This window comes from Oncorhynchus mykiss, chromosome 3 (assembly GCF_057628025.1).
Source record: "Oncorhynchus mykiss isolate SJ-2025 chromosome 3, ASM5762802v1, whole genome shotgun sequence".
NCBI classification, from domain to species: Eukaryota; Metazoa; Chordata; class Actinopteri; order Salmoniformes; family Salmonidae; genus Oncorhynchus; species Oncorhynchus mykiss.
The window spans coordinates 38249500-38273596 of record NC_143024.1 but is presented as its reverse complement, the minus strand read 5'-3'; the positions used below and the strand labels follow the sequence as shown (position 1 = coordinate 38273596).

General features: G+C 42.6%; 3 protein-coding genes across 9 annotated transcripts in view; 1 reads left to right on the top strand and 2 right to left on the bottom strand.

Moving 5' to 3' along the window:
• Nucleotides 1-9: 9 nt before the first annotated feature.
• Nucleotides 10-19292, bottom strand: LOC110516464 (lipolysis-stimulated lipoprotein receptor). Of its 7 annotated transcripts, none has more exons than XM_090229216.1 (12): nt 18752-19292; nt 15267-15323; nt 14796-14842; nt 7519-7848; nt 7221-7340; nt 5084-5230; nt 4270-4473; nt 4027-4086; nt 3569-3697; nt 2900-3236; nt 2292-2766; nt 10-1016 (listed from the first exon to the last, which is right to left on the bottom strand). In XM_090229216.1, exons 3-12 carry the CDS (start codon nt 14797-14799, stop codon nt 981-983), a joined length of 1842 nt encoding a protein of 613 aa, XP_090085342.1. In that variant the 5' UTR covers nt 14800-14842; nt 15267-15323; nt 18752-19292; the 3' UTR covers nt 10-980. The 7 variants fall into 7 exon arrangements, with proteins under 7 accessions (XP_090085342.1, XP_090085336.1, XP_090085339.1 ...); XM_090229210.1 differs by lacking the exon at nt 14796-14842 and adding an exon at nt 6604-6660 and having other exon boundaries at nt 18752-18897; XM_090229213.1 differs by lacking the exon at nt 18752-19292 and adding an exon at nt 6604-6660 and having other exon boundaries at nt 15267-15297.
• The window catches only part of LOC110516351 (uncharacterized), a 51036-nt gene continuing 35880 nt past the window's right edge, over nt 8942-24097 (top strand). Inside the window, exons 1-2 of the mRNA XM_036973675.2 lie at nt 8942-9243; nt 9380-9440. The gene's annotated coding sequence lies outside the window, so the exon portion shown is untranslated. The remainder of the gene's footprint in view (nt 9244-9379; nt 9441-24097) is intronic.
• LOC149984532 (uncharacterized) lies at nt 18888-23889 on the bottom strand. The gene is made up of 9 exons (XM_090229234.1): nt 23859-23889; nt 23256-23698; nt 22395-22442; nt 21634-21903; nt 21373-21408; nt 21209-21265; nt 19678-19744; nt 19415-19432; nt 18888-19292 (listed from the first exon to the last, which is right to left on the bottom strand). Exons 2-9 carry the CDS (start codon nt 23569-23571, stop codon nt 19277-19279), a joined length of 828 nt encoding a protein of 275 aa, XP_090085360.1. The 5' UTR covers nt 23572-23698; nt 23859-23889; the 3' UTR covers nt 18888-19276.

The following is a 24097-nucleotide window of genomic DNA, read 5'->3' as shown; positions in this document are numbered from 1 at the left end:
AAAAAACCCTGAGCATTTTGAAAAAGCTTTATTGTAAAATTACGCTTGTTGTAAATCACAGTCAACACAGTACGGACAGTGGGTATGACAAGTAGACTGTACAACAATGGAGTAAGTACATTTTTCATAGCAATAATAAAATAAAAAAATTAAATGAACAAATATAATCTGCCTATGGCTGACATTATTCATGACAAATATCATTGTTGGACAGACAGTTAAAACTAATCCAAAACTCCAAATACGATGATAAACAATGTAAAAATAACATGGCTATTATTTGATTTTAGTCATTTAGTAGAGGCTCTTATCCAGAGCAATTAGGGTTAAGTGCCTTGCTCAAGGGCACATCGGCAGATTTTTTACTTAGTTGGCTCGGCGATTTGAACCAGCGACCTTTTGGTTAGTGGCCCAACGCTCTTAACCGCTAGGCTACCTCCCGCCCTAATAAAATCTATTCCATTTTAAATGTACAGCATGATCTCATTTTCATTTAAAAAATCCATGACTTCTCACAGTAAATAATTAAAAGTTCAAATTAATACTTGCTTTATAATCTTAAAGCTCCGGATTACTCACATTAACTGTAAGATGAAAATGAATGGTTAAAAAGAGTGAATGAAAACCATTTTTGGTTTACTTTGGCTATTGCAATTCCAGTGTAGGCTACTTTAATTAAGCCTTGGTATGTTCAACCACACACTACACTTAGTGCTTCAGTTAGAGCTATTCTGTACATTAAAAATAATTGAGAGGACATAAGGCTGACAATGTTTTCAGTAAATATGAAGCACACAATTACTAAATTACCCCCAATATGGTCATTTGTACATAAATATCCAGCACCAAATTTTGATATCTGAGTTTAGGTATTGAAAATAAAATCACGGTACCAAGTTTGCAACATTAGTACTATTGACATAGACGACTAGTAATTGTGTTACGGGACAGATCAGTTACGCTGGGGGATACTAAACGTCTCACACCACCAGGCTCTCCCGACTCACGGCTCCATTCTGAAAAGAAAAGAAAGAGAGTTGAAACAAACAGAATGAGTTGGCCTAGTACTGTACTATAAGCATTACTGTCAGTCTAGAGACAACAAGCATACATATGAGAAAAACATGCTGAAACATACCACCACAATTCTGGCAAAACTAGGATCTGGATATATATTTTCTTCTGCTAAATATGATTATACCATTTTTTGTAACTAGCATTAAAAGGGATACTTCAGGATTTTGGAGCCCTTTCTACTTCCCAAGAGTCAGAGGAACTCGCTGTAGCCTCTACGAATCCGAGAGTGGAACTCTTCTCTCGTCTCTAACATATAGGCTCCCTTTTTGTGAAAAGTCCCTTCACAAGTCAGAATGCTGAATAAACTTAATTTGAACATACTTTACTTAATCTGACACAAAATATCCAGAGTATTGTTATTAACCTGACTTTCAGCATTGCTGGTCTGTATATCGGTTTGTAGTTTCAATAAAGATGCAATTTGCACGCTACTTGCACAATATGTCAACAATGGCCAATCTTAACCGAAGTACAGACCGAAAGTTGTCGCAGGCAATCAGCTGGCAAATTTCAGAAGCACTTCCAGCTGATTGTGATGGAATGCACTCCAGTCGACAGGGTTCGGGTTACATTCGGCTGTTCTTTACATATTGTGCATCACGTGAAATGCATCAAGACATGGAAAAATACATGCAACATAAAACTACCAGCGCCGCAAAAAGTTGGGTAAACAACACTTCACTGTGGACATTTGATCTCCACTACCTTGAGGTAAGAGGACCAATAGCACGACATTCATTTTAGTCAACATTCTGGCTTGTAGAGACTATTGTGTCTTTTTTTACAGCGTCTTCTTTGACTGATTATCTATGGAATAACCATGGTAACAGTGATGTTTAGGTGAAACTTGTGGATACCCTTTTAATGTCTCAGCATCCTGTATGAACAAAGTTAGTGGTATTTTCACTCGCAAATGCTAACTAGCATTAGCGCAATGACTGGAATGCTATGGGGAACAACATGCTAGCTTTTGCTTCAAGCAAGACACAGAGACATAAAAAGGGCATCCACAAGTTCATCGGACTCTGGGGAAGTAGATAAAGGGCTTCATTGCCAAAATCCTGAAGTATCCCTTTAACTATGTTGATGAAAGTAGTTCTATGAAAGAAACAATCAACGAGGCATTATGGCAATGCAGTAAATAACGCTGTGGCCTTGAGTGGCACCCTGAATGCTCAACGCCCATATGCAGAACCCTGTGATGACTGACTGACCTTGCGTAGGTTGCTCTTCTTGGAGGACGTCAAGCTCTCGTCATCGCTAATGTAGGGAGGCGGGTGAGGGGCTGGGTAGTTGTCGTCGTAGCGACGGTCGGGGTAGTTGGAAGGCGGGGACATGGGAAGTGGAGGGGGTCCGCGGGGGGCCCTGCCTCGGTCCGAGCGTTCGCTGTCGCTGTCCAGGCGCTCGCGGCTCCTCGCCCTCTGCTGCTCGCCTAGACGCTTCTTCTCCATGGCTTCCCGCAGAAAGCTATCATCGTAGGCGTCCCGCCCACCACCCCGGCCGCCACCGCGCTCCCGATCACGTTCGATGTCCATCAGGTCGTCACGGCTACGGCTGCGTCTCCCCTGGAGACCGCTGACCGGGCTGCCTCCGCGGCGACGGTCATCAGGGGAGGGCTCGCGCCGTCTGCGGTCGTCAAAGTCACGGCCGCGGTCGTGGCCGCCGCGGCTGCTAAAGTCATCATCCGAGCTGAGGGGAGAAAAAAAAACTGTGGGTAAACAACTGGGTCGAATCATTATCTTCCCCAGATTTGACCTTTGAGAAGTAAGACTCATGCACTAGAAGGAGAAAGAGTGAGAGAGGCGCCAAATAAGAACCTCACCCTCTCCTTTCTCTGGCTCCTCCTCCGTCGCGGCGGTGGGGAGGGTAGTCTTCGCGGGGATCCCGGGGGTCTCTGGGGTAGCGGTCTCGGCGGGCGATGTCATCTAGGTTGTCCATGGAGCGGGCCCGTCCGTGGGCCCCCATGTGGGGGGAGGGCCCACCTCCTCGCCGCGGGTAGTCGTCACGCCCCCGCTGGCCGTGCGTGGACACGCTGCTGATGGTGCTCATGGCCTCGTCCTGGTCGTACACGGTGGCGAGGGGCGGGGCCTGGGAGCGGCCACCGCCACGGCCCCGTGGGTCGTCGTGTAAGGAGCTCACCTCGCTCATCCCCCCATCCACTGAGAGAGAGAGAGAGAGAGAGAGAGAGATGGGGGGGGAGAAGGAAAAAGGAAGAGGATGGGGAAACGCACAAGATAAAGTGCAAGTCAGAGTTAAAAAAGCCCTATCACATTAACATTACAACACATTAAAGTCGATGAAGCCAGTTGAAGGCTCCGTGTGAAATGAACAAACACTTCCCCCTTTCACTTGAACAACACCCACAAAACACAATATTGAACTGATCCTAGAACAGCACTCCTACTCTGAGGCTCTTTGTGATTACAGGCCCCGATCTCTGCAGTACAGTACAGTTGACATGGCTGTGTTTATGTGTAGGTGTAAGACTCACAGCGGTTGTACTTCCCAGCGGCGTCACCAGACCGGGTGGGGTCCAGGTTGGCTAGCTGTCTCTCCATGTAGTAGATGGCCCGCGTTGCATTCCCATCTGGGTCCACCTGGATACGGTAGCCACTCCGAGCTGAGGAGGGAGTAAATCATGAGAGATTGTGACAAGCAGGGTTGGTCTCAATTCCATTTCAAGTAAACTAAAAAAATGTTGTTTGCTTCGTAAACTAAAATTCCTTTGAAAAGCAATGTGGAAAATTTGAATGGGAATATCAGTTTAATTTGTGAATTGACTGAACGGAAATGGTAATGAGCCCAACCCCGGTGACAAGATGAAATATGCTGACATTTTTCAGCCCCCGAGATGATTCGGGAGCGGAGCTGTAGCTCTGGTTAGACTTTTGTACTATCACAAATAATCAAACAGACTGAGAATTTGCACTAAGCATTTTAACCACTCACTTTGGTCTCCTGCACCACTGTCCTGGTCATGCAGCAAAGGCACCTGGGAGCCATGTCCAACTACAAGCAGAAAACAAAAACAGAGATTATCAAAAGGTTCCTCACACCAGCATTGAAAACCACATTGCTGCGAAAATGTGCAATACTGGTATTAGCCCACAGAGGGGAAAAAAAGTTGCGCATCAAGTCCTTGCTTTTATCAAGCTAATTGTCACGTTAAAACTGGAGAGGGGCTGTAGTTACCCGAGCTGGCTCCGTCGTAGTCCCGTCCGTAGCCGTTGGGGTGTAGTGGGGGGCCGCCCATTCCCTGGGGTAAGGGCAGCATGGGTATGCCGGGCTGTTGCATGACCCCTCCGTAGGGTGGCTGGGCGTACATGCTGGGAGCGTAGAGCGTGGGCGCGTAGTTGCTGGGGATGCCTGACTTCACCGCCTTGCCTGCTTCGTACACTGAATTGAGAGGAGTGAGTTCACAGTGTTACGACACATTGACGTTGTAGTTAGGTGGCATACTGTAAATACATATTCTGGAGGACTTACTTCATTTGCCGGTGTGTTGTGCGTGAGCAAAACCTTAAGTTTTTCTATGAATTGTATTTTATTTAACCTTTATTTAACTAGGCAAGTTAGTTAAGAACAAATTGTTATTTACAATGGCGGCCTACCTCGGCCAAACCCTAACCCGGACGACACTGGGTCAATTGTGCGCCAATCTAACGGGACTCCCAATCATGGCTGGTTGTGATACTGCCTGGAATCGAACCAGGGTCTGTAGTGACTCCTCTAGCACTGAGATGCAGTGCCTTAGACCACTGAGCCACTTGGGAGCCCAAGAAGATAAGAGCGCACAAAGCGTATAAATAATATGTAATAATAATATACATGAGAATGGCAAATGAAAGGTAAACAGTGCCAGGGTCACAAATTCACAACGTGAAACGAAATGAGAAAAAGGAGTTTGGTTGAATGGAATGGGCATACTAACGTGAAAGTGGCATCGAAACAGGATGCTCTGTGCCAAGTGGAAAAGGGACAAGTAGGGGTAGAGGGTGGTACTTACGTGCCCGAGGGCAGCAGCATTTCTCTGGGCAGCAGGGGCAGCGGATGTAGCAGCAGCAGGTGTGGGGGCAGCACTGGCACCAACAGATTGCTATGAGGAGCAACAGCAGCAGGAAGCCAAACACTACCAGCACTACCAACAACCAGTCTGTATACAGAGAAAGAGTAGGGGGGGGGGAGATTATAATTATGCATGTATAGACAAGCTAATGTGTTTGCCATTCAGTCAAGATGAAACATCTCCTCTGCGTTCTCTGGGTGACTATCAGCATGGTTGAATATTAACGTTTCTGTATTTACATAGCACTTGTTCATGAAGTTCTAGGTTTCCTGTGGCTCTGTTTAAACCAGAGAAGTAGAGGACTTCCATTGTTCAAAAAGACAACTTGACAAATCTAACTTCTTCAAAAATGTGGACAAGAATGTGACAATTTACTAGTCTATCAAGAACACTGGAGAACAGAGCCCTAGTATCGAAAAATAAACATTTGTATTAGAACCTGTAGCTTGGCTAGTCCAATGGTCGGTCTAGTATGCAAGGCTACAGTATGAGTAGTGTGAAAAGTCACAAGGACAAGCAGTAAACAATGGAGCATCTACACGAGAGGTTCATTTCAGACATCAGAGAAACCAGATAACACAGGTTTCGGTTTTCATTTTTTTCAAACAATGGGTTCAGTGAGTCATTCTGTCAGATGAGGGAGCTAGCTGTACGGGAAAGAAAAACAATACATGCCAATATACTGAAAGAGGACATATTCAACCACACATTTCCTATAAATGTCATAGGCTGCAGTCTGACTGAAGAGTTATTTTGCGGTTTGAGTCAACACAAAACAGACCAGAGCTATGTGCTGAGTGGCCCCATATTACAACAATGTCACAGCTTTTAGGGCTATCATGATGTTCTGCTGAGAGTTTTGTGGTCTCGACCATGAAGGAGAGAAAATAATGTTACAGTTGAATATAACTTTTTAACCAATGCAACCAACTAATTTTATATTTCAAGGGTTAATTATCCATTGTTTGAGTTGTTGTGAGGGGACTTCCCTAAAATTTTTTAAAGAGGTGTTTTTTGGTAGCTTTTTAGCTGTCTGTCAGTGCACATTTTGAGATGTTAAGCAATGTGGTTCCTCATTCTAAAGTTAGACCTTGAAGGTGCTGTAATGTTTAAAAATAGACAACAAAGGCTTGATTCAGTACAGACAAATTCGTTGCACGAACTACCTTGATAAAAACACCAACAAGCTTGTTAAAGTCAACCAGGCTTGATCAATCAAACCAGCAAAACCGTAGTTTTGTCGGCCTTTCTCAAGGGAGGCTGCTTCTTTGACTCTATATTTTCTAACTACATTGACCACATGTCGTTTCATTCAAAGCTATGAGGTATTTGCAAGAGGGTTCAGGCCAAACGTCATTCTCCTGAAACTGAACCTAAACCGTGACCTAGTTTACTAAAAAAACAGGGCTCTTAGGCTAGGGTTGAGCTCTACTGGTTTTAAGGGGCAAACTGGAAAGTACCTTCCATAACCAGTAAGTCAATCTCAGGCAGGAGATCAGTGGTATTTGACTTTCTCTCTGTGAAAGAAAGAAAGAAAGAAAGCCACAATTATTTTTAAAAGCCCCAACTATCTTTCTAATAAATGACTACACTTTTGCCCTCTTGAGTCTCCCTCACAACAACTTGTCCTTCTTGGAAGTCCCTGCTAAGTGGTTCATGATTCATGAATCACTTCAAAATAGAAGTCATGGATCCTTCCGGAGAAACTTCACTCAGCCTTGATGGGTGCCGTCTCATTTATACAGAATCCGGAGTCAAATAGCACATTTGGAAATTGTGGAACTGCCTGAAAATTGGATTTGGCTTTTCAAGATATTTTACATTTGATTGCTACTGCTATTAGATTTTGTGTTGCTCCACATGGTGTCCAGCTAACTCAACAAATAAACCCAAGAGAACTAAGGAGAAACTAGCACAGAGAAAACAAGTGATTGTTCCTCATAAGACAGCAGTTCTGTGAGGAGCAGTAGTATAGGACTTGGTGGAAATGGAGGGGGGGGGTGGTGGTGGACAGGTGGAAGATGACAGCAGGTCAGGGGAGCTCTAAAAAGGGTCTGTGAGGATAGGAGCCACTCACCCAGCACTATGAGCTCAGTGTAGTCCTCGCTGTTCCCTGTCAGGTCTTGAGAAGACACCACAGAGCACACGTACACGCCGCTGTCTCCCCACGCCGTCTGGGCAAGGTTCAGGTCTGCGTCTAAAGAGACAAGTACGGTGGGTCTGAGGAGGGGACACTGGCAACAGACAAGACTCACTCTGATATAGGAGCCTTGTAATGGAAGTAACACGCAGACAGAGAGAGACAGGCACACATACCGCTTGCCCCCCCCCCCCACACACACATCACATTTGAAATCACAAAAAGTCAAACTCACTGTTCAAGATGCTGACTTTTCGCCCCTGGTACTCCTCGCCCAGAGTGACAGCACTGCCCTGCTTGGAGGCCACGATGCGCACTGTCCGCATGTTGTCGGCACACTCAATGTTGGCGTTGTAGTTAGGGTTGTTCTGGGACAGGATGTTGTCAGCGCTGCTGGGGTTCAGGGCTGCCTGGATGGGGTCCCTGCAGTAGGACTTGTACCTCCAAGTGATGACAGGCGGCTGCGTGGAAGACGTCTGGAAGTTGCAGGTGAGCGTGACCGGCTGGAACAGGATGACCACGTACCTCTTGACAGGACACTGGACAGAGATGGCCATGGTGGAGCCTGGAGAGAGAATAGGAGTGTTTAAAGAGGATAGTTTGTCTCAATGCATGCAGGTAGAGATAGATATCTTCACCACCCATAACAGTGTGCAAGAAAGTGTTTGTTGTTAACTGAAGGCAGTGTACTTTTCTTGTGAGTACATTATTTGCTACATTTTCTAATTTGTAATTCAGCAGCTCTGTGAGAGTGAAGGTACTCTGGGTGTGGCAGGAAGCTGACCAGTCTGCAAGTGACAGTCACAACAACATGTCATAACTAAAGACTGGTATCATAGAGAATAGATGCAATGACTCACCAAGACCTTAAGCTGTGCATGTTCCATCAACAAAACTCTACATTTGAGTAAAAGCCCTAAATGCTGTAATAGTTCAGCTTTGACTGAATTATACATTTCATAGGGGGTAAAATGGTATCAAATGTATAAGGCAGACATTGGCATCCGGCATGAACATATTAGATGTCACTTGGCTCCATCAGAAACTTCAACTTGCTAAGATTGCTTCACCGCTCTTCAATTGTCAAAAAGGTAGCATCACTGTGGAATTCCTGCTAGATAGACTAATCTGTTGAACTACAGTTTCATATCATATTTGGAGTAGGGAGATAGTCTGACTAGTATCGTTGATGTGATATTATCAAAATCACACCCCTTCACCTTATTCCAGGCCATGTGTGTGCACAAAACAATGTCAGGAGTCAAACATATTATATGATATGATGAATACTTCATCTGAAAGTAAAAAAAGAAAAGAAAAGGCGTTGACTATGATTCAAGGCATTAAAATGAAAGTGTCTAGTAAACCTTAGTTTACTGTATTCTGACATGTAAATATAGATTGTTGTCCACCATTGGAGAACTGGATATCTGTGATTTAACTAATGAATCACAAATCCACTAATGGTTATCTGAAAAATACATAGGACTATTATTAACGTTATACATTTTCTTTCTATAGGAAAAACACTCAATATTACTTATACGGTGGTGATTTTACAAAGCCTACACACAACTGTAAAAAATACATAAACATAGTATTTCGGGCACGTGATGATGCCAACGGGTACATAGCATTTATACATGTTCAAATGAATACAGATGTAGCCATTTGGTGATCAACACCTGACAAAACAACGAACTCCAGAGATCCAGGTCACCTCTAACGATGAAAAATAAAAAATACAATTTAGCACTTTTCCCTACGAATTCGACATCAAAATAAGTTAATATAAACGGTTTAAAAGAAGACGTTTATTAAGAAATACACAAATCAGTAACTAACTTATTGATTAAATTGTGCCCTGACCCTCCCTTCTCGAAAAACATTGCATTTCCTCTCCCTACCTGTTGCCATAAGGACGGTCACGACAAAAATCAGGAACATCTTTCGATCCGAAGTGAGTATATTTTAGAGAAGTCTCAATTTAAAAACCTTAATGTAAAAACCATGTATAGTAATTAATTCAAGGCCTGCATAAATGCCATTAGAAACCTTGTAGAACCCCAAGCATGTATTGTTTTTTTCTTAACTAGGTAGGCCTTCCGACATTTTGTCTCACGGCGTAGGTATGCGAGTAGGAGGCGGACCAGACAGGTGAGATTGCCAAACCTCTGGCACAATGGGGGGGGGGGGGCTTTTGATGCGAATCATAGGGCTAGCCATTGGAAACTAATATTAGTTTCCAATAGCGAGCCCTAGGATTTGAATGTGAAATATGTTGGAATTAAAATATATATATATTATTAGTTTTAGTTTATCGCCCTCTGCATTGATAATCTACATTTGAACGTGACCTGGGATACACCCATTCCACCTCAAACTACCGGTAGCGATAGTTGGTATGGCCTAACTCGAAACTAGTTTTTTTTGTTTTGCCTGTATGCTAAACAGCAGCAATGTGGTGATCTCAATCTCATTGCCTAGTCAAACACTGTTTTATGAGGATGGTTTGTTTATAAGTATAACCCTATGCGGGAAATGCCAGTATTGCCAGGGCTTTCAATTGTGGGTTTCAATTTCTATTTGAGTTTGAGTTGTGGTCTTCAACTGTTTCATTTTCTTTGAAGAAAATTCGTTTTACACACAGTTTTCACTCTGAATATCCTTAGCGATGGTATCCTACACGTTTCACATTTGTTTTGATACCGAGGTAAAGCCAGTTTCAGGTTGGATATTCAATAATCGCACTTTCAAACCACTTGAGCCACACTCCAGATAAGTGTCATGATGTTGGAAAAATTGCACACACAACATTGCAGAGGTCTTATTTTCACAATTTGGACATTATTAATTTGCCTTGCAAAGCTAATAAACATGTGGAAATGTGAGCACCATTTTGTATTCCAAGTTGAATTGTGTTGGTCATGTGACTCAAACGAGGTTCAGAATGTACACTCAGTGGGCCTACACATTGCACACCCTTTAGTTGGTCTATTTTCATCTCACACGGTTTTACATTCATTTTTCAAACTTTTATTTCAACAGCTCCTTGGTCATGTGACCTACTGGACTCAAACAAGGTGCAGAATGTCTACTGGCTACCCTTCTATATTGCACACCCTTTAGTTTGTCCATTTTCATCTCAAGATTTTACATGAATTTAAACATTCACATTTCAATGGTCCTTGGTCATGTGACCTGACTTTAAACACAATTCAGAATGTACAGTCGTGGCCAAAAGTTGAGAATGACACAAATATAAATTTCTCAAGTTTGCTGCAGTCTTTAGATATTTTTGTCAGATGTTACTATGGAATGCTGAAGTATAATTACAAGCATTCCATAAGTGTCAAAGGCTTTTAATAACAATAACATGAAGTTGATGCCAAGAGTCAATATTTGCAGTGTTGACCCTTCTCCAATACCTCTGCAATCTGCCCTGGCATGCTGTCAATTAACTTCTGGGCCACATCCTGACTGATGGCAGCCCATTCTTGCAAAATCAGTGCTTGGAGTTTGTCAGAATTTGTAGGTTTTTGTTTGTCCACCTGCCTCTTGAGGATTGACCACAAGTTCTCAATGGGATTAAGATCTGTGGAGTTTCCTGGCCATGGACCCAAAATATGGATGTTTTGTTCCCCGAGCTACTTAGTTTTGCCTTATGGCAAGGTACTCCCTGATGGCTACAGTTATGTTCTGAACAAACATGAACATTTTAAGAAATGTTAAATATTCGATTGATATACAAAGTTCTGTCATACTTTCCAGGTCTATACCCAAACAGTTTGAACTTCTAATTTTAAAAATTAACCTCTCCAGAAATAAGTCTCTCACTGTTGTCGCCTGCTATCGACCCACCTCTGCTCCCAGCTGTGCCCTGGACACCATTTGTGAATTAATCATGCTGGAAAAGGCATTGTGCGTCACCAAACTGCGCCTGGATTGTTGGGAGAAGTTGCTCTCGGAGGATGTGTTGGTAGCATTCTTTATTCATGGCTGTTTTCTTAGGCAACATTGTGAGTGAGCCCACTCCCTTAGCTGAGAAGCAACCCCACACATAAATGATCTCCGGATGCTTTACCGTTGGCATGACACAGGACTGATGGTAGCGCTCACCTTGTCTTCTCCGGACAAGCTTTTTTCCGGATGCCCCAAACAATCGGAAAGGGGATTCGGAGAAAATGACTTTACCCCAGTCCTCAGCAGTCCAATCCCTGTACCTTTTGCATAATATCAGTCTGTCCCTGATGTTTTTCCTGGAGAGAAGTGGCTTCTTTGCTGCCCTTCTTGACACCACGCCATCCTCAAAGTCTTCACCTCACTGTGCGTGCAGATGCACTCACACCTGGCTGCTGCCATTCCTGAGCAAGCTCTGTACTGCTGGTGCACCAATCCTGCAGCTGAATCAACTTTAGGAGATGGTCCTGGCTCTTGCTGGACTTTCCTGAAGCCTTCTTCACAACAATTGAACCGCTCTCCTTGAAGTTCTTGATGATCCGATAAATGGTTGATTTAGGTGCTATCTTACTGGCAGCAATATCCTTGCCTGTGAAGCCCTTTTTGTGCAAAGCAATGATGACTGAAAGTGTTTCCTTGCAGGTAACCATGATTGACAGAGGAAGAACAATGATTCCAAGCACCATCCTCCTTTTGAAGCTTCCAGTCTGTTATTTGAACTCAATCAGCATGACAGAGTGATCTCCAGCCTTGTCTTCGTCAACACTCACACCTGTGTTAACGAGAGAATCACTGACAGCTGGTTCTTTTGTGGCAGGGCTGAAATGCAGTGAAAATGTTTTGGGGGGATTCCGTTCATTTGCATGGCAAAGAGGGACTTTGCAATTAATTGCAATTCATCTGATCACTCTTCATAACATTCTGGAGTATATGCAATTGCCATCATACAAACAGGCAGCAGACTTCGTGAAAATTAATATTTGTGTCATTCTCAACTTTTGGCCACGACTGTACACTCAGTGGGCCTGCACATGCTTTAGTTTGTCCATCTTCATTTCATGAAATTTTACATGAATTTTCAATGTTTTTCCATGATACTAATTTCAATAGCTCCTTGGTCATGTGACCTACTGACCTCAAACAAGATTCAGAATGTCCACTAACTATCCTTTTATATTGCACACCCTCTAGCTTGTCCAATTTCATCTCACACTTTTTTAAAACATTAATTAGCCTGCTCTGCCCTTCAGTGTCACTCAGTGTCACTCATACACCTATTCACTTGGGCCTTCTCCCTGGGGCCTTCCTGATCTCCAGGCAGGCCCCCATTGACCTGGTGACCTCTTGACTCCTGGCCTCTAGGCCTACACTCCCTGCCCGCCCACCTGCCTGCCCTCTCCCTGGACCTGAGTGTACAGCTTACTCCCTGGAACTACAGACCTCCAGGCCTCCACACCTACTCTCCCTACCCGGTCAACACCCCTCTCCCTTGGCCTTAGAGTATAGCTTACTCCCTGGAATTACTAAAATGTCTATAGTCCCGCTGTCAGGAACCACGTGCACCTGGTAACCTGAAACAAGCTCTGTGCACCTGGTGACCTGCCCGCTTTTATCCGCTCAGAGACAAAGTCCCCAACCCAACCTCCACAGCCTGAGTGCTGCCCCCAGCCCCTGAATCTGGCCGCCCCTGCTCGGACTCTGAGTGCCCCCTGCCTTGGGGGAGGCCTGCTCGTGCACCTGGTGACCATTTGACTTCCACAGCGAGTCCTAACCTGACTCACAGTCCCATCAGAGGATGGGCCTGGGCAGATGGGCGACCACAACCTAGCCCCCTACCTATCCAGAGCCAAATGTCTTATGCCTTCGACCCACCTGCCTGGGCTCTCTCACACTCTGAGTCTTTCTGCGTTCACCTGGTAACCCGTAAGTAAAGGAGGAGGATGGTGGAGGAAGACGCCCTCCGTCCCCGACAAAAGCTTGGATCGAGGGCTGACTTTCAATAGATTGCAGCGAGTGAGTGAGCTGCTCTGCTACGTATGAAACCCTGACCCGGAATCAGGTTGTCTACGAGTGATTTAGCAACAGGTTCCCCACAAACATGCAGTGTGCATCAGGAGAGGGGCGACAACTCATCCGTCCGCACCCCAACCCCGTCACAGACGGCTTTCCTCACCTGCCAAAAGAGGCAGGTTATACCGGGCCAACCGAAGATCCGCTGTGCTATGGTATTGTTACATTTAAGGGGATTCTGACTTAGAGGCATTCAGTCATAATCCCACAGATGGTAGCTTCGCACCATAGGCTTCTTAGCCAAGCAAATACACCAAATGTCATTAGAATCACACCCTGTGGTATCATCAGAGACATTTTCTGTCTTACAAACTGGACATCAGTTGCCGCTACTAACCTTCAGTGGACTTTAACTGTGTTTTTACACCCAATCGACATCAAGTGCCAGTGCAATACTTATAGGCTTGAGAACCAAATACCCATTGCAGTATCTAGCGGCACTACCCACATCAGATGTAGGCCTTCCTCCCCAGACAAGCTGGAGATGCCTCTCCCCACTTCGTAGGGCATGAGCCAGATCCATGAAATGCCCTATCACTGCGGGGCCAATGGGTTTAGTCTCCGCCTCAAGTCTAGTGAGCATAGAGGAGACCTCCCCACCTTCAATGTGTGGGGCCGGCAAGCACCGTAGCTGAGGAGTTCCACGAGAAGGGCCGCCACCTGCTGGACCCCCCCCCCCCCCCAGAAAAAGGTCCGCCTTCGGCCCTCTGACGGACACCACCCCGACGAACCCCCGCATGCAGCCCCTTGCGAGACCACGCACGAGAGAACGCGAGATGGGCCGCACAACAAACTTCTAATAGTGATGAGAGGGCGACAGAGCAACTGCTCCCCCAGCCCCGCTTCGCACCCCTGACTGACCCAGACCGTAGAGCCAATTCTTATCCCGGATCTTTTTTGCCAACTTCCCTTACCTACATTGTTATAACATGCCAGAGGCTGTTTACCTTGGAGACCTGCTGCGAATATGGGTACGGCCCAGTGTGAGATTTACACCATCTCCCCTGGATTTTCAAGGGCCAGGGAGAGCTCACCGGACGCAGCCAAAACCACAAGGCTTTCCAGGGCTTGGACCCCTTTCTCAGGGCGAACCAATTCCAGGGCGCGATGCCCTTCACAAAGAAAAGAGTACTCTCCCCGGGGCTCCCGCCAGCCTCTCCGGGATCGGTCGCGTTACTGCACTGGATGTCTCGCTATTTAAATAATTTAAAATAGTGCAAGATGTAAATCAACAACAACAAAAAGTGTGTGCAATGTGTGTCTATGCCATTTGGTTAGCAACAACCAGTTTTAGGAGTAATGGTTAAAGAGCTATTGAAATTTGATAAATAAGATTTGTCACTATGTTGACGGCCCCTAACTGCTGTTTGTGGACGTAAGGAAAACTACAGGCAAATATCCGTTGAATATCCAACCTGAATCTGGCTTTACCTCGGTTGTTCTTGATTGGGATTCCTCAATCCCCTTCATACAGATGCTTACCCATGAAGTACCTTCTTTATTTTAGCTGGTTCGGCTTTTTCACATCACTGTCAGTTATGAAAGATAAAAGAGGTCCCTTTCAATGCAATGAACATAATAATAATGTCATCCAGATGCATAACATAGGAGACAATTATTCTGGTTTCACACTATTAACTTTTCTCAGTAGGCCTGGCTACATAGATGGTGACAAAATATTGGCAGTCCAATAATTTTGTTTTACTTTTGTCAGATTTGATTCAATAGCAAATCAATTCACAACCTTCCACAGAAGGTGCATATGCCTACTGTAATATAGTACACATAGTTGGTTAGAAAGCAGACACCTCAACAAATGAATGTCAGCATACATGTATGTCTCAGGGTGTAAAGCAACAGGTTATTTTGGATCTGGGTTGAGCATGCAGTGTGAAGCAGAGACCGAGCACAAAGGACAGCTTTGATAGATTTATTGTGAAAGACGGAATTCACCTGGGTGAAAATGGCTCCCGGCTGTTGTCATCAAACATTGGGAACGTTGTTGGTCAACTAAATAGACATGAGGACAATATTAGCATTACATGTAAGTCAGTTTTTACCATCTCCTCATTGGTCACTGTGAGAGTTCCACATGTTGTCTGAAAGTGGTGACATGCCAAATGGTGCTAACTGGAGAAATGTCATTGCTATTCTTGCTTTGTTTTCCTAACAGGTATAATCCAATCTTTGAGTATCCTGTTCTGAAATCTCAAAGTATAGAATCCATATGATTTTAAATGCAGAAAAGGTTTGACATTTTTACATGTTAATATTTGTAGTTTATTACCTAAAATTGATCATGTCAAGATCTGGGCCTCACAGGCAGACCCTGATATTTATATTGTATCTGAGACCTGGTTAACTAATAAAACCCTGGACTCTGATGTTGCTACGGATGGTTACAATGTGTTCAGGGCTGGTAGGAAAGGCAAAGGTGGTGGTGTTGCTATTTACACAAAGAATCTTTCTGTGTCTCTGTTAAAGGCTACTTCCAGTCCTAAACTATTTGAATTGTTGGCTTTAAGTCTTCAGTTGTACAAACTCAAGAATAACAGGTATCGGAATCTATCGTCCACCTTCTGCCAAGAAGTGTGTACTAAACGGACTCACTGATTGAATTGCCATTTTCATTACCCCAGAGGTGTCGATCGCTGGAGATTTTAATCTTGCATGGTGAACGCAGGATGCGGATTGTCTAAATTATTTTTGTACTAATCTAAATTTGACTCAGCTGATTACAAAGCCCCCACGTCCAAACTTAAAGGACCCTACAAAGTCGACTTTGACCTCATATTTACAAATATGCTGGGAGTGGGGTATTTGCTTTGACCACTGTCCCATTGCATGTGTCAGGGATATATGGATGCTTCGATCCAAACCTTGTTTTATCAACAATATACATTTCAATGAGCAGGCCTTTTATTTTTGACCTTTTATTTTGGTGACTTTATTGCATCTATACCTGACCCAGACTTGGCTCTGAACCACTTCTCAAATGTTTTCAATTGTATTGTAGATAAACATGCTCCCTTTAAAAAAATGTGAATACAAAATCGATCTTGCCCTTGGTTCAGTCCAGAGCTATCTTAAGTTTTATAAAACAGAGATGCTGCCTAGGCCAAAGCTAGATTCACAGACTCGGGCCCAGACTTGCAGTCTTTTAGGCGGTTGAGAAATCTGTGTAAAATTTGTTTAAAAAAAAAAAAATATATATATATATATATATATATATATATATATATATATATATATATATATATATATATATATATATATATATATATATATATATATATATAAATAAGAAGCAAAAGTGTATTAACATAATAATCAGATATCTGAATGTACAGGGAACCAAGCTCCATTTTGGAAAGCAGTTAATTCACTGAAGGGTTGTAATCTCCTATTCTCTCCCCAATAAATTAATTTAGATTGTCCCTATTACTGACAACATTGATATCATTAATGCATTTAATCACAGTTTTATCTCTGCAGGCTTTATATTTGAATGTATTTTCAAGCCAGCTCTTGAAAAGAGTAGTTTGGATGTAGATGGTGAAAGTTTATTGAATGATACTGAAAATGCTAGTCCGGAGTTCTCGTTTCAGAAATTCACTGATAAAGAAGTCCTGGATGCTTTGTTAACATTAGACCCCAAAAAACTACAGGGGCTGATCATTTGGAGCCTTGTCTGCTTAAGTGTGCAGCACCCCTTATCGCTGGCTCAGTAGACCACATTTTAATTTAACATTGTTATCAGAAAGTATTCCAAAAGCTTGGAAATCTGCATATGTGCTGGCACTCCATAACGGTGGGGACACAAAAGATCTTGACAACTATTGCCCCACTTCAAGACTCATTGTTTAGCTACAATTCTTGAATCCTTGGTTCATGTACAACTTTGTTCCTTTTTATCTGATAATTGTATTAATATAAACCAATCTGGGTTTAGGCCTGGGCATAGTACTACCACAGCAACCACGCTAGTTGTTAATGATCTTGTCAATGTCTTCGATGCTAAAAAGAGCTGTGCTGCCTTGTTTATTGATCTGTCAAAGGCAGTCGACACTGTTGATCATTCTGTTTTGCTGAAGAAATTATCAAGAGTAGGCCTGGGATATAGAGACTGTTTACAGTTTTAGAATTATCTTCAGGCCATCTTGATCGATGGGGTTAAATCAGAATTTCTTGATTCAAAAACGTGTTCCTCAGGGTTTGATTTTGGGTCCATTATTGTTAACTTTGTATATTAATGAATAGGAAACACTTAATTCTTTTAGCATTCATCTCTATGCAGATGACACAGTTTTGTATTCCTGTGCCACCTCAGTGCAGCAGGCCATTCGTGAACTTCAACATGACTTTGATTCAATTCAGAAATCACTTACAGATCTTAAATTAGTGTTAAATACAAGTAAAACCAAGCTCATGCAGTTCTCTAGGTCACCAAATGTTGACCCTAAGGACCTGCAAATGTGCGCTATAAATGGAGCACAAATTGAGCTTGTTTCTCAATATAAGTACCTGGGTGTCTGGATTGATGACAAGTTATCCTTTGTAATGCATATAAAAAAAATCTGACTAAGAAGCTAAGATCCAAGATTGTTCTTTTTATATCGAAATAAATCATGCCTTAGTATTAAAAATAGGAGAACGATTGTTCAAACAACTCCCTGTATTGGATTTTGGTGAAATTGTTTACATGCATGCGGCAACCTCTATTTTAAAACCCTTCCGCAATACGTTTTATCACAGGGGACAATTTTAGGACTCATCATTGTAGTCTGTATAAAATGTGTGATGGACCTCTGTCTGTAAGAAGAGCTCTGCATTCTCTTTTAGTTATTTACCAAGTAATCTTAAAGAAACTCCCTCCGTATAGAACTTCATTAATTAAGATAAGAATCATAAGTTACCAAACCCGTTCACAGGAATGGACAGCACTACAGATCCCTTCAGTCCCCACAGATCTGGGAAAATCGTGTTTGGTTTTTGCCCCTAATTTGTGGACCAATAGAAAGAGTTCACTGCAGCTAGATGTGATGGTGCCACTCAGGCAGTTTAAATTATTGATTGAGGACCTCCATGTAGTTAAATGTGATTGTTTTTATTAAATGTTAATTGTGTTCTGAAATATATTGTTTTAATATTCTGTTTTTATTGTAATGTGTACAGGGCTCTCTTGTAAAAGAGATTTTAATCTCAATGTGACTCCCTGTTTAAAATAAAGGTTAAATTAAAAAAAGACAAGCATGGTTTTATCCACAAAAACTGTTTGCAATCACAAGTTCCAGAATATTCTCTTATTCTTTTGTGATTTCTTTACTATTCTTCTTATCAATCACTTTACTTTTTAAAAACATAGTTCAAATTGGAAAAACAAAGAAACGGGAAGCAGTGCAGCACAAAAGGCAGGCGTCCGTCTTTAGAATTATTACCATTACAGCTCTCAAACGTTATTAGCCATGTGCTCCCATCAAACAGCAAACAGGATCCACCATGCCTCTAGACTGCATCTCTCCCTGTGGGCAGCTGTCTAGAACTACAAATGACAGGGTTTAAAATGCACCGAGCTCAATTTACAGGATCACTTTATTCTTCATTCAGCATCATTCTTAAAATAGTGGTGATCCTAACTGACCTAAGACAGGGAATTTTTACTAGGATTAAATGTCAGGAATTGTGAAAAACTGAGTTTAAATGTATTTGGATAAGGTGTATGTCAACTTCTGACTTCAACTGTAGGCAAGTATATGGAAAACATATATAGGAAAGAAAATGTTTCTAAAGGCATGCACTGTCATTGTAACTTTTTTCCCCTTATAGAAGTGTCCAGCACAAACGATACAATTGTAGTTTCTACTAGTGTTAACAACTCATAAGACATGTTTGTTTGAAAATGTAGAACGCTTCACTGTTCCTCTCCAAAATGCTCCACTGCATGTTCCTCATACTTTTGTCATCTACAGAGCTTCAGGCCTATAGAGAGAAATTAAAATGGATCAAAAGCCTTACTTAGGCCAATAAGAATAAACGTGTGTTGTTTAATAGCTGTCTTACCCATCACCTGAGGGGTGGGGGACAAATTTAACCAAACCTACCTCCTCTCTTGACGATCGCTGTAAAAACACAAAAGGGGAGAGAGAAAATAACATTGAGCCATAAGTTTAGCCATTTTATTGGTTGTTGCTGTTTTAATAAATACATTAGCATTTTATTGTATAGAATGTTGTGGTTGGATTATGATATAAAATAGAGAATAGCCTTCCTAATTATAACTTGATATCATTTCATCTGTTTTAAAGAGGTCATCAAATCTGGATAAGAGGTCCCTTAAATTTGTAATCTTAAATTGTGTACATACCGTTCAATCTTGCGATAATAGAAACAGATTGACACTGACACGAGGCCAATCCCAGCACAGCAGACCACTATGGATAAACAAACTCAGGTTGTTTCTTTTTTTGCTGTCTTTCAAAGATAATTTGTAAAAATCCAAATAACTTCACAGATCTTCATTGTAAGGGGTTTAAACACTGTTTCACATGCTTGTTCAATGAATCACACACAATTAATGAACCTGTGGAACGGTCATTAAAACAGCTTACAGACGGTAGGCAATTAGGACTCTGAAGAGGCCTTTCTGACTCTGAAAAACACCAAAAGAATGATGCCCAGGGTCCCTGCTCATCTGCGTGAATGTGCCTTAGGCATGCTGCAAGGAGGCATAAATTGCAATGTCTGTACTGTGAGATGGAAAAGACAGCACTCCAGGGAGACCGGACGGACAGCTGATCGTCCTCGCAGTGGCAGACCACGTGTAACAACATCTGCACAGGATCGGTACATCTGAACATCACACCTGCGGGACAGGTACAGGGTGGGGGCAACAACTGCCCGAGTTACACCAGGAACGCACAATCCCTCCATCAGTGCTCAGACTGTCCGCGATAGGCTGAGAGAAGCTGGACTGAGGGCTTGTAGGCCTGTTTGTAAGGCAGGTCCTCACCAGATATCACTGACAACGTCGCTCACCTATGGGCATAAACCCACCGTCGCTGGACCAGACAGGACTGGCAAAATGTGCTCTTCACTGACAAGTCGTGGTTTTGTAAAACCAGAGGTGATGGTCGGATTTGCGTTTATCATCAAAGGAATGAGCGTTACACTGAGGCCTGTACTCTGGAGCGGGATCGATTTGGAGGTGGACGGTCCGTCATGGTCTGGGGCGGAGTGTCACAGCATCATCGGACTGCGCTTGTTGTCATTGCAGGCAATCTCAACGCTGTGCGTTACAGGGAAGACATCCTCCTCCCTCATGTGGTACCCTTCCTGCAGGCTCATCCTGACATGACCTTCCAGCATGAAATGTCACCAGCCATACTGTGCGTGATTTCCTGAATTTCCATTCCCCCCAGAAATGTCTGGGAACTTACAGGTGCCTTGGTGGAAGAGTGGGGTAACATCTCACAGCAAGAACTGGCAAATCTGGTGCAGTCCATCAGAGGAGATGCACTGCAGTACTTTATGCAGTGGGTGGCCACACCAGATACTGACTTACTTTTGATTTTGACCCCCCCCCCCCCCCCTTTGTTCAGGGACACATTATTCAATTTCTGTTAGTCACATGTCTGTGGAACTTGATCAATTTGTCTCAGTTGTTGAATCTTATGTTCAAACAAATATTTAGACATAAATAAACGCAGTTGACAGTGAGAGGACATTTCTTTTTTTGCTGACTTTATTTTCATACTTTTAAACTACAAAATATATTTTGGTCTTGACATTCCCAACTCTAGTATCAAAAAAACAAACCGGTAATGGGTGTTTATTCAAGTTACACAAAACACCAAAAGTATATTTTAAAAAAACAGTACTGGTACATGGATACATACCAATAACGGCAATTCCACCAGGGTTGAGGGTACCAGAAATATCACCAGGGATAAGGTCTTAGGGGATACAAAATCATATTTGATTTAGAAATATGGTATTGATCTTTTATAGGTGAATATATCACTTTCTATTTTATAACATCAATGTTTTAACAGATGTTTACCTGTTACACGATCAACAGTCTTCATGGCTGGGCAGTCTGTCATTAAAACAGTTCATGATTATAAACATCAATCGAGCGAAGGGTATTTAAATTACTTATTTCTAGAATAACAAATCACATTTAAAAAAACAAAAGACAATATGCAACTGTGAAGATACATTTCCCATCCTGACAGTTGAATAGTAATGTTATATCAATCTGTTTTGTCACATTTGCTTTAATTCACTATTGAGTCCGATTTTAGCCATATGTTATACTTACCAACCATAAAGATGTTTTTCAATCGGATGCCATCAACCTCCCAGTCGAGCGGCCCAGCTGCTTCCCAGCTGTCTGAGCAAAAGAGGGTTATATCTCTGATATCAGCAAGACACAAAACACAACTCCGACTCTGAGGAGGTGGTGCAGAGGTGGTGGAACAACTTGTGAGGTTTTCGATGGGGTTACTTCTCTGATACACTATGGTGTCATTCGATCCATATATTGTCTGCACTTTTGCACATCCGTCGTCATTGCAGGCTGAACAGCTTCCTGAGGTAACACACAAAAAGGAGGCATGGATGAATACAAAGGCAGCAAGTAGGAACATTAAAATGAACACTTGGAATATTACGTTTTTCTCAGAAGTTTGACCATATAGATGGATTTAACTTTAAAATCTCCATTACATTTTTATTGATGGATTTGAAAATAATAGTAAAATGCCACACAACAAAAAATCTGTGGTTGTTTAAAGCAGTACATATCTCATACAGGGTGGGAAAGAGACATAGGGAGGGGGTGAAACAGAGGGAGTGAGAGAATGACACTACTAGTTTCAACTGATCACACAGCCTCACTTACAGGAGTGTTCCTGAGAGCGAGTGTTCCACTTCCTGCATGTGTGTCAGTCAAGTTGAGCTCATTACATGACTGGCTGCTCTATCAATCTAAACACACATCAGAATGTATAGAGCTTTTTTCATTGCAGAAAATCATCTCAAAATGTTTAAAGAGCAAACGGATAAAAAGCCAGAGCTCACCATTAGAGTCTTGAATTGGTGCAGTGATGATTAAGAACTGAAGAAACACTGGAAACACAGGACATTATGATTATTTTGTTTGTTTTCATTGTAACAATCACCAAAAAGCACCTATTTTGTTCAACGTTATTGATTCCAACACAAGCTGAAATAGAACATGTATGGATTGAAAAAGTATCATAAGTACTACAAACACAGTGTACTGTTTGACAGAGTGGTAGACTGTTTCATCAACGTGAAAGAGAGGATGTCATTGGTGTTTCTCTACAAGTAGGGTGAGTCAACATGTCTTTTTCTACTTGCACGAGCACACAGAAATCCGAACCATGGACAGCCACATGATATTTAGCTCACGTTAATTGGACTAAGTTGTTTTTTGATATATTTTAGTTGTCACTGTATTAGACATAGGTGCATAGGTGTTTTGATGAGGTTGAAGTTGAAATGGTGCTGGAATAGTGGATGCAGCTCCTGTTTTCTTTGCGAATTGTGGTAACTCTCCGTGGTTCTAAATCAATAGTTTAGTGGTTAGACAATTTCTGAAACATTAACTTGCTTGACCATGCTCTAGATCATGTAACTGTTTGTTATATGCAATATGCTTGCTTTGTGGACTTCCCTGGACAGAGGTTGCTCTCTGGTCTTGTGATGAAACAAAGGTGTTTGAATTTTTTCTGCCACTGTCTTCTTATTGTCTCAGCCTTAGGCCTATATATCACGGTCGCAAGGCATATGAACTAACAGGTTATAGAGTAAACAACGCAAGTATCACAACACATGGCTTGGCTTCCCCAGTGATTTTTACTCTCGCACCCGCTACTGCAAACACATAACAATGCAAGTGAAAGGAAAAATACATACCAGTATATGTCACATGCTCCATCCCAGCCCCCCTTCTTCTGTAAAAGGTCATTTTAATTTGTTGACGAGCTGCAAGTTCACTCACACACTGGGTAACAGGAAGTCGCTGGGTAACGGGAAGTGGGAGGCCTTTCAACTCCTGACTTTGAGCCACGGTTAATTTAAGATTTGGGGCCTCTTCATCTCTTCTGTAGGTAGCAATGTTCCATTTTGCACCTCTCTTATACCCCATTACACCATCCATTGTTGCTGGGCCTTTCTTTGGAACCAGAGCTCGATGCAGAGTATGATGGTCGGGGATGGACTGCCTCAGCATCTTTTCCAGAGTTGGTCTCTGGTTCAAAGGCAGATATGGATTTGCTGGGTGCTGCTATCACCCCCATTTCGGATTGGTGATCCCCTTGAGGACTCATACATTTTCTTCACCACTGTAGAGACACAACCTGGACGGGTAGATCTCTGGTCAGTCCCATGAGTGTAGAAATCATCCACTTGACCATTTTTCTTAACATGACTAGAGATAACTAGCTTTGTTTAAACTCAATGCCAATCCATGATCTAAGCAAACATGTGCATACACAGACGAGTTATTTGTAGACTTACCCACTTTCCTGAGCATGCTGCAATGATCCACCTGTGGGGTAAATAAAAACAGTAATTATGAATCATTATCGTGACGTTGGGAAAGCGTAAATAGGGGCCTGGGGAATATGATGTTGGCATAGTTAAATTAATCAGCCGTTAAATGCTTACACATTAATAATCTACTGCCAAATAACAACAAGAAAAATAAAACGCTACATTTTTGTAGAGTATGAGTTGCGTTATGGACCTTGTGATGT

Coding starts and splice junctions, on each gene's coding strand:
- LOC110516464 (XM_090229209.1), bottom strand. CDS start 9,230: ATGTTCCTGATTTTTGTCGTGACCGTCCTTATGGCAACAG. Junction 5,231..6,603: donor TGACTTACTGGTTATGGAAG/GTACTTTCCAGT, acceptor CTCTGTATACAG/ACTGGTTGTTGGTAGTGCTG. Junction 1,017..2,291: donor AGAAGAGCAACCTACGCAAG/GTCAGTCAGTCA, acceptor TTTTCTTTTCAG/AATGGAGCCGTGAGTCGGGA.
- LOC149984532 (XM_090229234.1), bottom strand. CDS start 23,571: ATGCTGAGGCAGTCCATCCCCGACCATCATACTCTGCATCGAGCTCTG. Junction 22,443..23,255: donor GGAGCATGTGACATATACTG/GTATGTATTTTT, acceptor CTGTGTTTCCAG/TGTTTCTTCAGTTCTTAATC. Junction 21,409..21,633: donor GAAAAACATCTTTATGGTTG/GTAAGTATAACA, acceptor TTTTAATGACAG/ACTGCCCAGCCATGAAGACT.